The 17200-nt window shown below is 37.9% G+C and overlaps 3 protein-coding genes across 3 annotated transcripts; 2 read left to right on the forward strand and 1 right to left on the reverse strand.

Annotated features, from left to right (window-relative positions):
* Positions 1 to 2541: 2541 nt before the first annotated feature.
* Positions 2542 to 3367, reverse strand: LOC102699967 (glycine-rich cell wall structural protein-like). Its single transcript, XM_006655953.3, has 2 exons — positions 3228 to 3367; positions 2542 to 3030 (listed from the first exon to the last, which is right to left on the reverse strand). The coding sequence occupies exons 1-2, from the start codon at positions 3325 to 3327 to the stop codon at positions 2687 to 2689; spliced, it is 444 nt and encodes a 147-aa protein (XP_006656016.2). The 5' UTR covers positions 3328 to 3367; the 3' UTR covers positions 2542 to 2686.
* An 8224-nt stretch (positions 3368 to 11591) lies between these two features.
* On the forward strand, positions 11592 to 12482 carry LOC102699693 (glycine-rich cell wall structural protein 1.8-like). The gene is made up of 2 exons (XM_006655952.3): positions 11592 to 11738; positions 11936 to 12482. Exons 1-2 carry the CDS (start codon positions 11639 to 11641, stop codon positions 12271 to 12273), a joined length of 438 nt encoding a protein of 145 aa, XP_006656015.1. The 5' UTR covers positions 11592 to 11638; the 3' UTR covers positions 12274 to 12482.
* A 3521-nt stretch (positions 12483 to 16003) lies between these two features.
* LOC102699412 (glycine-rich protein 5-like) lies at positions 16004 to 17066 on the forward strand. The gene is made up of 2 exons (XM_006655951.3): positions 16004 to 16168; positions 16563 to 17066. The coding sequence occupies exons 1-2, from the start codon at positions 16066 to 16068 to the stop codon at positions 16925 to 16927; spliced, it is 468 nt and encodes a 155-aa protein (XP_006656014.1). The 5' UTR covers positions 16004 to 16065; the 3' UTR covers positions 16928 to 17066.
* Positions 17067 to 17200: the final 134 nt, after the last annotated feature.

Here is a 17200-nt window from a genome sequence, read left to right on the forward strand (position 1 = left end):
TTTAAATGAAAGATTATCTGATTTTTATGATAACTATTTAGTGGTATAAACGATGAAACTAACTATTATATATAAAGTTAAAAATTTAGGAGCTTGTATATAGAACTTTTTTCAAAAAAAAATACGCACCATTTAGCAGTTCTGGAGGCTTGTGTGCAAAAGTCGAGAAACAAATCGAAGAATTAATCTATGTAAAAGAGCACAACCTTAGTACTTTGTGTGCAAAAGTTGAGGAAAAAAAACGAAGAATTAATAATCTACGTAAAAGAGCACAACCTTAGTACTTCCAACTTCATGTAACTAACTGTCAGGCAGAATTAGCTCATAAGAAAGTATCTATGAAAATTCACTAAATCATAGCAGAATCAAAATGAGGATGTTAACCTCGAGCTAACTGTGTGCATAGTGTGCAGCTAGAATGATAAGTGCATGCAAGCCGAGGGTAAAGAGGTGCAGGGCTCCTAGTAGCCAATGTAAATTAAGGTGGAGAATGTAAGAAACTAGAATGGGAAACACATGAAAATAATGTAAAGGTAGAAGATGGGCCGGGGTATATTTGTCAGTACACATGTAATTGATGCAAATAAGCAAGGAGTACATAACAAAGTATATGAAAAAAAACATTATCAACTGATCGAATAGCTATCATGCTGAAGTCAAAAACCGTGCTCCAACAAACTAGTTTTGGAGCAAGCCATTCCAATCCATTAGCCAAATATCTTCTCTAGCTACCTAAATTTGGTCATCCTCCCAAACTAGCATTCCTCGCTATCCATCCCATCCCAAGAAAATGGAGAGGAGATGTTCAGTAACTGACATAGGATCTAGAATTAGGAGTCCAACCCACTGAGCCTATCTTTGTATTTCGCTTTTTTTTTGTTTAAAACGGGGTAGGGGTGGGTATTTATTAACCAATTAAAACCAAAACCAAGCCAAAATATAGGTTTCTTTTGTTTTGATTTATTTATCAATTTTTGCTTTGTTGTACTTTTGTCTTTGGGTGTACATTCAGTTTTTCAATGGAGTGAACCAAACCCACCAAGAAAACCAAGATCCTCATGCATATGGCTGGAAATGCCACCTTGTTTCATGTGATCTAGGAACATTCATAGTGCTTTGTTATCATCACAGATATTGTAGGGTCCACATACCTCGTGGATTATGCAGTATGCATGGAAGGTGAGGTTGTCAACGAGAGCTAAGCTTGAGCAAGCTCGTTTGTATAGGCTTGAGCTCAAGTTGAGCTCAAGCCAAACCTATTCTACCTTGGAGCTTCTATGCAAGCTCTATTTGAGTTCAACTGAGCTCGAGTTTGGTAGCCTAGTTTGGTAATCACACCGCTATAATATATATCTCTTAATGATATTATCTTGATAAATATATTTATTTTCTAGTTAATCTTATTAATAAAAGAATAGACAAGGGATTAAGATAAACATATTGCTAGCACGTGCTAATTTATTATATAGATACATACTAATGTTTATGTATGCATTAGCTTATTAATAACAAGGTTAATAAACAATACAAGCTATGTCCAGTCAAACTCGTTAGAACTCGAGCTCATCTCAGCAAAGCTTGTGAGCTTGGGCCTGAACTTGAACTCGGCTCGTTTGGGGCTTGATCCGAGCTCCAACCAAGACTGGATGAGCCAAGCTCAAGCTACTCATGAGCCTCGAGCTTTTTTGACAGCTGTGCTGGGGGGCATGCATCTGGAGGGCATGGGTCTGCACCCTTGAGCCGTGAGACAGGCACCTGTTAGAAAAATCTTTCTATGGGCATTTAGAAAACTACTACATTTTGATAGGAGTATTATTTTGGTAAAAAAACCGATCCCCGGGAAACCGAACATTTCTTCTTTTGGGTTTTTTTTTATTTCGATCTTGTTTGAAGAAAACCGAGCATATATGTAACTTCGGAAATCACTTTAAGAAAACCGACCATATAAATAACTCAACAAACTATGCTTAAACTGCAAATACCGATTGTTGATCCCTAAAAAAGAGGTATTACAGTGCGGTTAAGTCAATATTGTAGGAAGTTGGTTAGCTGGGCTATCAAGGTCCCATTCAGCCACATCCACCTAGCCAACTGATCTCCATCAACTATGCACTAAAACTGTCAGGACCACTACCAACTAACCTTCCAACCATAGTCAAGAACTAATATGTGTCGTCCAAGTACTCTACTCCCTTGATGGATATGGTTGGCCGTCAAGGCGAGTCAGACACACCACTTCTAGTTCAAAATCATAGAGATTAAGAGTGGGGTCCTTATATTTTTTTTATCAAAATAGGGTCCTTATATTATACTAGCATGATAGTACCGCATAGAAAACTAAACTTAAATTTCACTCTCAAAACAATGGAGATTGAGTCGTGATAGATCTAACCATTGGACAACACTAATGAAAATGAAACCCTTGCAAACAAAGAAAGTATGAGGATGATAGAACCCTCAATTCTCAATGGAGGATGTAGAATCATTTCAAACATCTGTGCAATAGTAAAATCAAGAATACAAGACGGAACATACACATAGTAGAGAGACCAAACAAGCCTAGCTCTTTAGAATTATCACTATACCACCATTCTTATAAGCAATTACATTATTCAAGCAATTTTTTCATGCTTGATTTATTCAACACAATACATATGTATATATTATGTATCATTCAACTGTTTTATTAGTGCCAACCTCCACCACCACCATATCCTCCGCCGTAACCCCCTCCACTACCGTAGCCACCGCCGTATCCGCTTCCGTATCCACCTCCATAACCACCACCATATCCTCCTCCATAACCACCGTAGCCACCACCATACCCACGACCATATCCACCGCCATAGCCACCACCATAGCCCGGATAGCCATATCCTCCACCATACCCACCTCCGTACCTAGGACGACCATACCCTGCACCGTACCCACCACCGTATCCATATCCTCCCCCATGGTAGTATCCACCTCCCCACTTCTGATCCTCAACCCCTGGCCCTCCTGTTGGTTTGACGTTTTTTCCATCAGATTCTGCATACGCGAAAAACTATCTTTCAGCAATCATGTTTAAATCACATGATAATAACACAAAACAACACGAACACACGAACTGGCATTAAAATTATAACTTGATTTATATATTGTTTATCATGGTCAAATAGTTTGTGCTTGTAAGCCATTGCTGTACTGAGTCAGGGAAGAGAAAGATAGTCATTAGTGTTGCAAACCATTGGCTTCAGTGAGCTCTCTTGCATGAGCTACATCCAGGGAGAGGACGAGCAGGGCAGCCAGGAAGACACCAAGGAGAAGAAAATTCTTGAGAGCCATTTTTGATGATCAGTTTGAACCAGCTAGCTAGCCTGTGATGAGAAGATCATACTCCCGTTATGCTCTATTTATATGCTCCGAGCTAGATGCCTGCGTGGACTATATTGCTCTATCCACGTTGCTTTCAGTGGATTAATGGAAAGGACCAAAGTTTCTACTAGTATATTCAATACCTATTGCACTAATACAGTTGGAGGTTAGGATTAAGATCGACCTGTACTTTGGTAGCTTTCATCATCATCTCTAGCCAGAGTTGAGTGAAGCTGCTGACCTTTGTTATCTCGGGATTTATTGTTTATTGAGATTGCAGAACAAATTGCTTTGTGTGCATTCAACGAGGTACTGACAAACTAAACACTACTAATACGCCAAAAAATAATCTGTAATGTACACAATTTATGTTCCACTAATTTCTAACAATTCATCATTACAGATAATAACAGATTAGCATAAATTGCAAAAAGAAACAAATGAAAAAAATACTTGAGAAGGAAACATTGAGGTCAAGTTTTGGGGATATGCATTGTACAGTTAACTAAATTTGTTGCCTGGTAAATTTCATTGTGGGTTTTAGATAATAGTATTAAAAAATATATACAAGGTCACTACAGCAGAAAAGGTCTTTGTAGGCGGGCAAAATAGGCCTATACAGGCAGTTCGCTAACCCGCCTCCTCGAAAACAACTAAAGAGATATGCTTCTTGGCAGCTAGGCAGCCAACCGTCTACAGCCAGGTTGAATAAGGCGCCCGTCTATGATGTTTGTTCTTCGTAGGCGTGCTATCTAATATACCTATGTGCAAGTTCTTCTCAGGTGGGTGCACAATCCCACCTGTCTACGTGGGCCTATTTAGGGTGTCAGATAATCCTATTATTTTATATTTTTCTAGTAACTGCAGTACTTTGTGCCTATTTAATTGGTATGGGACATAATCGAGAGAATTGCACACATAAGTAAATTGAAGGTTATCATAGTAAACAAAGAACAAATAAGTGATAGTTTGAATATTATATGTACACACATTTACATGTTTGGGAGTTACAAACAGTCAAAATCATCACGTAGAATATATAATATAGAGTTTCCTATCCGACATCTTTCTCCCACTCTCTCAGAGTTATTAATTGACCTTCCCTACCCACCGCGCCTTCTACATTGAAAAATGAACTAATATGACATCATATCTTAAACATGATGTAGTCGCATATGTCGACGCATAGGTAGCTTAATGTTTTGATGTCCATGCATTGCACTACTTTTGGGATTGCTAGAAACTGTAATACAATATATTAGTAACATCGTTATGAACTAATGATTAATACAAGAAGCTATAACATGGCTGTAATGGCTCCATGAAGTTAAACTGGTAGGTTTTGTTACAAATCTCCCATCCAACCTTACCATCTCGCACACATAGTATCCGCAAATACCATAACCTGTTGGCTGCTTGAAACACTACAAAGAGCATCATATATATGTTCATGAGCTATTAATTTTAAAATAAATGAAAACATGTGTTTCAGTGATTCATCTTTACCAGCCATTTTGTTTTTACACTACACATGGCGTTTAGGTCATTTACTGGCCCTCCAAGCTTTTTGTACGAGTTCATAGAGCTGGAATTAAATAATTAAATAACATGTGTTATGAATCTATTTGGAACACTGGTGAAGAATATATGTGGTTTTGTATACATGCAAATTAAGAATTTAGATGAATTTCATATATCAGTCTTTGTAGTAGTCCAATGGGGGCCCGGGATTACGGTCCTTTGATCCTTGGGAAATATCATAAATAATATGTAGTTATTGCTACAAAACAGGATATGTATGATGACATGACAAATTTGTAACGAATAATCATGCATTTAAGGAAATTACTGGAATTGCAAAGTGGACTTACTCAAAATTATGCAGTGCAAGTATGATTTAACTAGTCCTTTTAAGGTTACGAACGCGTGTATTATGTATATTCCCATAGTTTTCCTTTTCAAGAGGTGTGGCATATTGATGTTCTTTTGTCATGCCCTTCAGTGACTTACTATTCGGCTTAAGCAATGTGTTGTGCCTAGCTAGGCAATCCTGGTGGGATTTGGGAATCCAATAGGGCGGCCAATGCATAGTTCATCTTGGCATTGGAACCTATGGAGCAAGTTATCCACTTCAAGCAAGAACAATGGATGAAATCTTGGTGCATCATACATCCATGTTGTATCCATTTGCAAGGCAATGCATTTAGTTCATATGAAAATCCCATATATATACGTGTAAAATGGAAATAAATGTAGTACGAACAATGTGTTTCGTCGTGCAAAATGGTGTATTTCAGGCAATATATTATAACGGGAACAGTTAATCATATGTTAATTCCATTTATCTCTAGCTAGCATCAAAATAAAGTTTACATGATATGAAAGCAACGGTATAAAAGAATATTACAAGAACTAAATTCTACTCATAGACTATTGTAACCTTGCTAAAATATTACAATACATCTCGTACGCATCCACCATTACACTACTAAGTTCCCCTGATCGAACCAATCAATTTTAAAAAATGATAGACAAGGAGGAAGAATATATGTATAAACTAAAGAAATCAACTTGAAGACCATACCCCCATGTCTTGCTATTTGTTGAGACAGAAACTTTCGTGAAAGTGAGCTTAGGTCGGACTAGTAAAGTAGCTAAACTCATGTACAATAATCTCTGGTGGGCCCTTAAGTCAGCGGCCTATGAAGATTGGACATCACAGATTGGCTTCTTAAGCCGCCACCTGCTGCGGGAGTCTTGTTAGGCTGGGGGCTTATGAACCCACGTGCGATAGTAGACTTTGCAGACAAATGACTTAAGAGCCTGCCTACGATGATGGCCCAAGACTCATAGAAATTGGTGGGAACGGGAGCACACCTGTTCATCTTCTTGTCCCTCAAAAGTTATAAAAGCCCACGCTACCACCTGCACCACCTCTTCCTCTCCCACGCTCCCATTCCCTCTAGCCACTTTTCCGGTCACTAGCCGCCATGAGGAATAGTCTATCGATCGAAAGCTCAAAGATCTGCCACCAATCCCATGACCATCCAGTGGTCATTCTCTCAGTCACCGTCTTCCCATTCTCCTATCCTCCAATCATGTAAGGGATTGGGTTAAGGTGAAGGTGCTAGCGAGGGACAACAGCTCGGTAGAGTACATTCTATCGCTGCTTGCCCTAGAGGAGGAGGCCGGTGGCGGACGCCATGTATCCTCTCGGCTTTAAGCCATGGAGGATATTCATCATCAACCTTGATACCGAGGAGGAGACCTCTGTTGCAATATCCCTTTTTCACAGGCGCCCAATCCCCTCGGCCTAGCCGATCATAGGTGGTGCCTCCCATGGTGCTGCCAGCGAAGATCATATTTGTAGGAGTGGATGGCCAACGTGGACATGTGTGATGATCAGTGGTTTGCTTCACACTACTTGTTGCAACTCGATGACGGGCATGCCAAATGAAAAGTGTTAACATAAATGACAAGAAATTGGCCGTCCCTAGGACACCATTCCTCCTAAGGAAACATAAATTCCTCTAAATGACTTGCTCCGACTAGGGCTAGGCAGATAGATCGGGCTCATGAGCTCGTCTCAAGCTTGGCTCGGGCTCGGCTTGAATCCTAAACGAGCCGAGTCTGAGCCTGAATTTTAGCTCGTTGGTGAACCGAGCTAAGCCCAAGCCAGCTTGCGAACAGCTCACGAGCTTAGTAGGCTCGGTGGAATAGATAAATTTCTAGCCCAAACCCAACAAAGTCCATCAATATGGCTCATTACTTGTAATTAGGGTTGACATCTATATCGATCCTCTCTCCTCCAGTCCTCTCCCATCTAGCCGTCTCCTATATGCAGTATGCCGATCGATGCCACCCCATCCGACTCTGCGAGACTGCGAATGTATGTGAGCAGGAGCCGGGAGATGTCGCGCCGCAACCTTTGCCACCGCCCCGCCACCAGCGACGAGAGACGCCATGCCCCCACCTGTGCCTGCGCCGCCCCGCCACCTGCACTAGCTCATGAGCCAACTTGAGCTGGCTCAAGCCTGTCCATGAGCCGAGCCAAGCCTGGTGTATAGCTCAGTGGTAGTATCGAGCCGAGCCAAGCCAAACCTAGTATTTGGCTCGCTTCCACAAGCCGAGCCGAGCCTGGCTCGGCTGGGCTACTCTATTATTGAAAATCTGAACGGGAAACCATGTATGTAATTCGATGCCTTAACATTCAAAGAGTTGTTGTATAAATATACTAAAATGGTTACATACAATAAACGAATAGATAAGTGAGAAAGATTACAAAGTAAATCAATTATTTACTATCATTACTCTAACTATGATATAACCTAATACACTAGATGATGCAAATGGATCTAATACATTCTGAGATCAAGTAAACAACAAAGGGCACTGCCATACATACAGGGATAAACTATAGAATATAGGCCTGATAGTAACAGAAGTCTTCTCACAAGTACATCAGCGTTTACGTTTTCATAATTTTTACTATGGTCTTTATTAATAGTGGAATGAATTTAGGTCTTTCATCTTTTGTCATCAAATAAACCACATATATTTATACTACCACCTTAATTTGGCTCCAATCGCTATATATGATGATCGTATTGATAATAGAATACTACTGGTAGAAATCAGCATAAAAATACCATTTTGTCTAACAAATGTATTCTATTCATAAACATCTGCCGGTCAGGACTTGAATTAGATTTCAAACATTTTTTAAAAACTTGTGTAGAGAAGAAGTCCGCAATGAACTCATATGGCATTTAACTTTTTGCCACTCTTGGAGATGACATCTAACATATATGCCACTTGCTATCTATAACATGTGGGCCCTCGTGGTACTATAACATGTGAGTCCAGTAGTAAATATGTTAGTACCATTTTTAAGAGTGGCAAAAAGTTAATTATTCCGAGATTTGATTTCGTGACTCCGGAGGCTTTAACAATGGAAATGCTCCGGCTTCTATCATTAAAGCACACGGCGCGCGTTAAATAGATTGTTCATCAAGAAGCAATCGATCGATCAGAAACCTATTATCAACAACTATTTGCAAGTTACTCCATTCGTATAAAATACTCCGTAGAACAAATATTTGCAAGTTATGACTCTAGTAGTATATTTTTACCACTAATTACTTTTGAACGTATTATCAACAACTATAAAATCAACATGATTTGGAAATTTATAGTTTAATTTTAAATATGAATATGCATGAGGATACAACATACGTGACACCAGAATATATAAAGTGTTTGTTTATAATTAGCAAATTTTTTAATTAATATTGTGTCTTTTATATATAACAAGATAAGATCGCGTTATATTTATTATACGGAGGGGTATTAAAAGTAGTGCATCTATATATTCCATTTGATCGGCCTATATTCTGCCGGCCAATAATCTCAATATATACGTACGTGAGGAGTACTTAGTCAGGCACAGTATGTATGCTTTTATTTCGATAGAAATATATCGATCCAGCCTGTCGAGGATAACATGCTGCATTCATAAATCGATCGATGCTAGCTAGCTACTAGAAACTTCAGTTGCATCCCCTACATGGAATTGAACAGGTGTATATATATATATATATATATATATATATATATATATATATATATATATATATATATACCCACGTCTTTTCGCTTCTGCTTATGCTGATAAGCTAAAATTTAAATTTTCAATCTTAAATTTAGAGTTTTTTTACCGAATTTTACTTTCCAGTATTGGCTCTTAGATCGCTAAAAATACATATTTATAAAAGATTTACTCATATATTATTTTTTATTTATAAATAAGCCATGAAAAAACAAAACAATCACCACATATATTTGACTCAAAGTATTGAACCAAAGTCACCCCCATATATTTGATTCAAATTATCGAACCAAAGTCATCTCTATTTGACAATGTACGTGCGTGCCATTAGTGGTACGACACAAGTCCACAGATAGGAGCCAGTTGTAGGTGAAGATGTGCACTGATAATTAATCACTGAGCACTAGCTTGTTGGTGTGTCACTGGTGCCAAGCATTAATTAACTAGTGGCTGCTTACTTTGGTAATTGACTATACATGACAATTTGTCGATCTGTGATCTCAATCACAAAATAAATCTGTGATGAAGGTCAATGGTCTTACTGATCTATTCCCTGCGCCCAAGAATAGAAGGATTTAGAGCTGGGTATGGTATTCAATACAATTAAATAGGAATATATTGTGATTGGTAGAGGAGATGAACTAGTGAAAAAATTTAGTGATGGAAGATTATGATTGGTTGAGATTATAATGCATGTATAGAAAATTGGATAAAATTTGAATGGTATATATAGGTTTATATTTTGGGACCAATGTACAAAATCCGATCGGGTCTCAACTCTCCTCTTGAACACCGTTATGTTTGTTAAATATGTACTGGCAGTCAGTACTCGAATTGGTTTAAAATTTGTGCAAAAATAATTCTGGACTGAATTCATACATCAGATGTATTGGTATTGTGAGGTTTAAAATATCGTTTGTTGTTATATATTAGACATGTCGAACATCGGCATGGATCTTTCGTCCTTACTGTGGGGTACACAAGCCATCATAATATTGAGTAAATTTTACAAAATGTATGGGTATTTTATTCATTATATCATAAAACTATATATTTTTAAAGACTTATCTCAGAAAACTGCAGATTTATTGTGGCTATTATCACGAAATTACAAGTACTTTACCTATTCTATCAAAAAAATATTTAAGGAGTTGTCTCTTACACTACATATTTAAATACACATATCATAAAAACTACAGGTTTTAGCACTTACCTGTACCTGACATGTGGGACCCACCTACAGTCCCAGGAACCTTCGAGATACATCGCTAGTAGGTGATGGTGATTAGGAATTAAGTAACTAGTAGATTTCTGCATTTCGATGTTATCAAGTATCTTGAGTTTATACGTTCTTATATATGTGACAGCATACAATATATATAGGTTCCTAATATTACACCTGGGTCTCACACCTGAGGTAACGATAAATGGTAAGACATATACATAGTTTTGTTACAATAAGATCATTCTCAATGTAAGTTTTATGAACACAATTAGTTAGAGTGACATGTTATGTAAAAAGTTTAAAACTAAGATAAAACACTCTTTTCTCACTGTATAGTTTCATCTACTATTGTTTTCTAGGTTACATACAAGACACAAGCTGTCTAGATAGATAGTACATAGAAGATTTTATCTCCATGAAATAACTCATTTCATCTCTTTTTTCATTAATACTTTATCACATCATTAAATATTTCAACATGCACCCTATTTATTGCTCTGAAACTTCCATTAAAATTAGCCTAAGTACAATAAACAAGTCGTTTTGTGAGATAATCTCCTAAATACGTAGTTTTGCAACAAAATAGGTAAAAATATATGTAGTTTTGGTATAACGGATATGCAAAATCTATAATTCTGTTAGCAGATAAATCTTTAAACCCATAGTTTTACGAAAGTCGAACAAAATAGATGTAGTTCAGAACCCTAGCTTATCACTTCTGAAATTGACGTGTCAATGTTTGATACGTATCACTGTACATCTGTTACACTTCATATTACCAGGCCTATATCAACTTGAAGGAGCTGGCACGTATCCATCAGCCTTTTAATGATTTTTCACTTGTCAAACGCAGTACGCAAATCACTAGAGGGAGGCAAATTAATGGCGTGATGCGTTTACTTTGATTACTTACTTTACTTTACAGAACAATTTAGTTGCCTGCCATCCCAATCACAGTATAAAAGGACTTAGCCTTTCAAATACCCAAATCTGAAATTTTGAACTCAGAACCTTAAGTGCTACTCAGGTCACTGCAACCACTATGCTACATGCCCTTTCACCAATGCCCTTATATTGCTCGCCTTTTTCTTTTTTTTATTTTTCTTCTTCCTGATGATGACATGTATGCCTCGATCGCTCAATATAATTGGCTACAGGTAACTGAGTTGATGATGTGATATCTACCAACGAGCAATTCGATCTTGATCCTAACGCCCAACTGTATTACGGAAATAGTTATTGAACGTAGAAATTAGGGTATAGTAGTATGTTCATTGATAGGAACAAGAATAATATGTAATACATCTCTCAAAAAAAAAGAATAATATGTAATACACAGTGTGTGTGCATGCATCGATCGAGCCACTGAAGCGCCTATAAAATAGGGCAGAATGGCAGTGCATTCTTCTCATCACAGGATAGCTAGCTCGATTACTGGATCATCAGGAATGGCTCTCAAGAATCTCCTTCTGCTTGGTGTCTTCCTGACTGCTATACTCTTCTTCTTCCTGGATGTAGCTCACGCAAGAGAGCTTGCTGAAGCCAATGGTTTGTAGTATTGACCCTCCCTCCCTCCTTCCAATGGATTAAATGGATATTCAAGAATTGTTATCTATTTAGATATGATAAATAAAGCATGAGTTAAATTATGTTCAGCACCACTGCATGTCTTGAAATTGTTCATAATTAGGTAATAGTTGACGTGTCTATAGTATGATTGTTAAATGGTTGTTTCTTGTACGTAGAATCTGAAGGGAAGAACGTGAAGCCTACAGGAGGGCCAGGAGTCGACGATCAGAAGTGGGGAGGTGGGTACCATCATGGTGGAGGATATGGGTATGGTGGTGGGTATGGTGGAGGATATGGCCATCCAGGGTATGGTGGAGGTTACGGTCGTCCTGGGTATGGTGGTGGCTATGGCGGTGGATATGGTGGCGGGTATGGTCGTCCTGGCTATGGTGGAGGATATGGTGGTGGATATGGCGGTGCCTATGGCGGTGGTTACGGAGGAGGATACGGCGGTGGCGGTGGCTATGGCGGTGGTGGAGGGTACGGAGGAGGACACGGTGGTGGTTGGCCCTGATAAGTAGATAAGTGGTATAAGATATAATATGTATGTTAATTAAGTCAGATATGACAAACTGGATTGAATATGTATGTAGCTTGTAGGAACAATGTCTAGTAGCAAGATATTAGAAGAGCTAGCTATGTTTGGTCTCTTCTATATCTATATGTTCCTTCCATTATGTATTTAAGCTTTGAGCATAATAATATGGTATATTGGAAAAGATCGACGTCTCTCTTTTAAGAAACAAAATGTGGAGATCTATCTTAAAAAAAAAATTCAGAGTGGTCAACCACAAAATATGTCGAGTGTTGTCTAAGAGGTGACAATAAACAAAAATGGGGCATCGGCTACCTTTCAATAGGTGCCGTTTGTTTCGTAATCTTTAACATGGACATTACACAAGAAGCATTTGAATAAATAAGTTGACATCAACCATAGGCAAATGAACACAATAAATATGTTATTTCCTTTTTTTATAACAAACAAATATGACTCTGTTTATGTATGTCTCATAATCAAACAAACAAATAGGATCCCTTTTAGTTAGTATGTATATACTTTGTTGCTATATGTTTCAATGATCTTATATCTAATTCCTCCTTAAAATGATCTTAATACCATTTCTTGCATGTACCTAGCGCCGTGTTAGATTTACCGCACTCCGCAATACATCTAATCAGGTTGTGTTTATGGGCTGCACACATGCCTTATTGGGCTATTAAAAAAGTATTGGTATCTTGGGCTCACTTTTCTTCCTTGTAAAAATTCCATCATACATATACCTCATGGTATTTGAAAAGTATCACAAATTATGATAAATCTAAAATAAGTTGAATGCTACACAACAATAGCCATGAACCTTAACACTGCACTAAGAAACTTCTAACTTCAATGTTACCTACATGATACTTGAAGATATACCATGCATGGAAGTTTTTGGGATGGTACCTTAAGATATCATGAATGTATATGGATATACTTTCAGCCACATGGTATCTTGAGGTATCATGGAGGTATGAGATGATACCTTTAGGAATCATGGAGTCTTCATTATATCATGATGCATCGAGATAATACCTTTATGCGGCACCATGGTATCTTTGTGTATTGTGCATGGAGTCATAAAGTGTCATAGAGGTATTGAAATGATACATTTGGCCATCATGATGCCTTTACATATCATGGAGATATCCGATGATACCTCTTAAGGATTATGGAGTCTTTAGGTGTAATAATATCTTCAGGTATCATGGAAGTATCAGTGATTAACTTTTTATTATCACATTGTTATCAATGATACCTTTGTAACAATATACATTTTATACCAATGAAATCATAATATATCAAATATTAAGTGATATTACTACATATCATATCAACCTCACATTACCACTGAGTTCCTGAAATAATATTATTAGGTTATTATCAATGTATCATTATGGAGGTAACATAAAGCGTCAATACATGTAAGTGGCCAAATTAATTTTGAAAACAAAAGGATGAAAAGTTGGCTTAGTCCAAAGGAGTTTACAGACTCCTCTCCCCTCCATTGGACCTACCCAATTTGCTGGTGTGCAGCCACACAAGTCCTATAGGTGCAGAACATGTGCCCGTGTGAAAGGCCTCATGCTATAGGAAAGTTGAATGGGTGTCATACCTCCAATGCAGATACATGAGTGCCTGCATATCCCACGGAATGTCTGTATAGAGAAAGCTAGGAGAATTAACCATACCGACATAGGCCGCGTTCGGCGAGAGGCTAAGTTAACTTAACTCCCTCGTTTTTCACGCGCACGCTTTTTGAACTGCTAAACAGTATATTTTTTGCAAAAACTTTCTATAGGAAAGTTGTTTTAAAAAATCATATTAGTCTATTTTATATGTTTTTAATAATTAATAATTAATTAATTATGTACTAATCTATTACTATATTTTTCGTGCCAGGTAAGTTACCTACCTCCCCCACGAACGAACGTGGCCATAGTAGCGCTCTAATACTTTTCATGATGTGGTGTGCAATGGTAACCTAGGTTTAATTTCAACAACTATGACTCGCATATGATGGCAGGCTGCTGATTTGTGGAAGTGGCATATATTTTCCCTATCATCACCAACACTAGTTTGAAAATCTTAAATGCATAATGTATTATAAAGCAACTACTTGTAACTTGGTTTAACATATAATGCCCTATTGCTAGAGTTTATTTATGAATAGATACTTTGTTCTCTACTAGTAGTAGATTCAATCTAGGCACTTTGTTATTTTTATCCAGTAGATCATATCTGTTTATATTGTTATGGCCGTAGAGTATTTTCTATACTAGTGAAAATCATAAATTAGTGACTGGGATTGCTACTACTACCAATACTATTTGTAGCATACCAGAGACAAGAATAATGTTATTCTATTTAATATAACTCACAACTTTTCAATCTAAAAATAAATATCGGCCAAAGATGACAGAGAAAGGCAACGAACTCTAGCCTCTTGATAATCGAGCCTTAACATGTGCTTTGAGGCCCCTTATCTATACACAAGGGTCCATCCACCATATGTTGTTTTTTAATATGTATTTAACCAAGGGGTAGTGAGTGGTATCTTTTAACTCTAAAAATTAATTTGCTCTTGGAGGAATCAAACCTAGGAGCTAGTAGGTGCTATTAGAGCTAGCACTGCGTTCACTAGGCTAGAAACTCGTTTGCTCTCTTAGGCCATCCTCAATATAAGTTTCATAGACACGATTACCTAGAGTGATATATTATCTAAAAAGTTTGAAACTAGGATAAAACACCCCTCTCTCAATGCATAGTTTCATCTATTACTCGTTTGCTCTCTTAGGCCATCCTCAATGTAAGTTTCATAGACACGATTACCTAGAGTGATATATTATCTAAAAAGTTTAGAACTAGGATAAAACACCCCTCTCTCAATGCATAGTTTCATTTATTGTTGTTTTCTAGGTTACATGCAATACACGGGCTGTCTAGGTAACAGTGCATAGAAGGTTTCATCTCCATAAAACTCATTTCATCTCTCTCTTAATTAATACTTTGTCACATCATCAAAAATATCTACATGGCACCCTATTTATTGTCCATGAATCTCCTATTGAGATTGGCCTTATTGATATATACCATCCAGTTTTTGTTTTTGCTTTTCACACATTTCATTGAAATATTATATGCATCAGATTAGGCATGTTCTGAAAAATATTTTGGGACTCGAGGTTTATTCCTGAATCCTGACCAATTAATACCACAGTGAGTTTTAATTTTTCACGTGCCCCCTTAAAACTGTGCATCAAAACTAGCGTTTTCTATTCATCAGTGCTAGCTGCTGCCATTATCACATCAGTTGCGGCATCAATTCAGTGAGGAAAATAGTTATAAAACTAAAGCAAGCGCATGCTTTTTGAATATGAATCGCCCCTGTGCATATCCACAAATCAGCTTGTCAGGCAGAGAAGTTTAGACATCAGTAGTACAGAGACACTTAATTTTGTTAGTTGACAGAGCTAAAGGTGTCCAGACAATGGAAAATTAATCTGATAGCGAGACATAGCAAGCTCTGTCCCAAACCCTAGCTAGAAACCGTGCAACCATATCAGCTGAATGTGTTATAGCTAGTATTTGATATTTCAGCTACCATGTCCCATCCACTGTAGATATCTAACTGACAAGAGACACACAGGGGCACACATAGATGCATGCAAATGGACACTATAAATAGAGGAAAGGAGGTGTGTGTGTTCATCATATCATAGCTAGTAAGCTTGCAAGCTTAGCTAGCTAGCTGCATTGGCAACAATGGCTTCCAAGTATTTGTTTCTGCTTGGTATGGTCATGGCCTCTCTCCTGCTGGTTGCACAAGACGTCGCTGCGGCGAGACAGCTCACCGCAGAAGCAAATGGTTTGCATCTTTCTCTGACTCATATATGCATTGAAAAAAGTATCAAGGATGGTTGCATGTCATCACAAAATTTGAGGGTGTGTGAATTCTTGCTGCTATATCCAGTCACAGAGGAGCCTGTTGCTCTAGAGTAGATTTTGATGTACATACAGTTGTCTTTTTCACGAAACTTGTTACATGTGAATTGTGGTTATTAATTATGGGCAGCTACCATTGGAATTTTTCATAATATAGTTACATATTTTTATATATCCCAATATGATCTTAATTAATTTGGTTTCCCCAAAAGGAGCATCAATAATTTAACCAAAAAAAATAAGTCAACTTGGAATGGACATGCATCTATAGGGAGAAAGCACTTTACTAGTGAATAACAGTAGTTTCTTATGTGCAGAAGTTAAGGGTAACAACATGAAACCGGAAGTAGCCCATGGCCCTGAAGATGAGAAGTTAGCACATCATGGTGATGGATATGGACATGGGGGAGGCTACGGTGGCGGTTATGGATCTGGATATGGCGGAGGACATGGTGGCGGATATGGTGGTGGATATGGAGGATACGGCGGTGGATATGGTGGAGGGTATGGTGGTGGAGGTGGAGGTGGATATGGTGGTGGCGGTTATGGTGGATACGGTGGTGGCGGTGGGGGTGGTGGAGGATACGGTGGAGGCTTTGGAGGAGGATATGGTGGTGGCGGCGGTCGCGGTGGCTATCCTCGTGGTGGATACTATGGTGGTGGAGGTGGCGGTTGGCACTGAGAAGCAAGAGAATACATAACAATTACTTTTCATGCATAACTTAATACTTGTTTTAATTTGCTCTTAATTACTTGTCAATTTGAACTCGATATTGTTTAAATAAAGAAATGGAAGAGGACTTTATACGACTTTATCCGGATATTTGTTTATATATAATTAAATTAATTTCATCTTATGCCATGTATGAACAAATATCAATGAATGGCCCATTTATTTCACTAGTATATAGAGATAGATCATGTGAGGTATACTAACCAACAATACCATTTTTGC

The sequence above is a fragment of the Oryza brachyantha genome, chromosome 6 (genome assembly GCF_000231095.2).
Source record: "Oryza brachyantha chromosome 6, ObraRS2, whole genome shotgun sequence".
NCBI lineage: Eukaryota > Viridiplantae > Streptophyta > Magnoliopsida > Poales > Poaceae > Oryza > Oryza brachyantha.

Bases quoted from the DNA above. Each gene is read 5' to 3' on its own strand.
- LOC102699967 (XM_006655953.3), bottom strand. From the start codon at position 3,327: ATGGCTCTCAAGAATTTTCTTCTCCTTGGTGTCTTCCTGGCTGCCCTG. The intron at 3,031-3,227 runs GTTTGCAACACT...TCGCGTATGCAG, and splicing joins AGAGCTCACTGAAGCCAATG to AATCTGATGGAAAAAACGTC.
- LOC102699412 (XM_006655951.3), top strand. From the start codon at position 16,066: ATGGCTTCCAAGTATTTGTTTCTGCTTGGTATGGTCATGGCCTCTCTC. The intron at 16,169-16,562 runs GTTTGCATCTTT...TCTTATGTGCAG, and splicing joins GCTCACCGCAGAAGCAAATG to AAGTTAAGGGTAACAACATG.
- LOC102699693 (XM_006655952.3), top strand. From the start codon at position 11,639: ATGGCTCTCAAGAATCTCCTTCTGCTTGGTGTCTTCCTGACTGCTATA. The intron at 11,739-11,935 runs GTTTGTAGTATT...TCTTGTACGTAG, and splicing joins AGAGCTTGCTGAAGCCAATG to AATCTGAAGGGAAGAACGTG.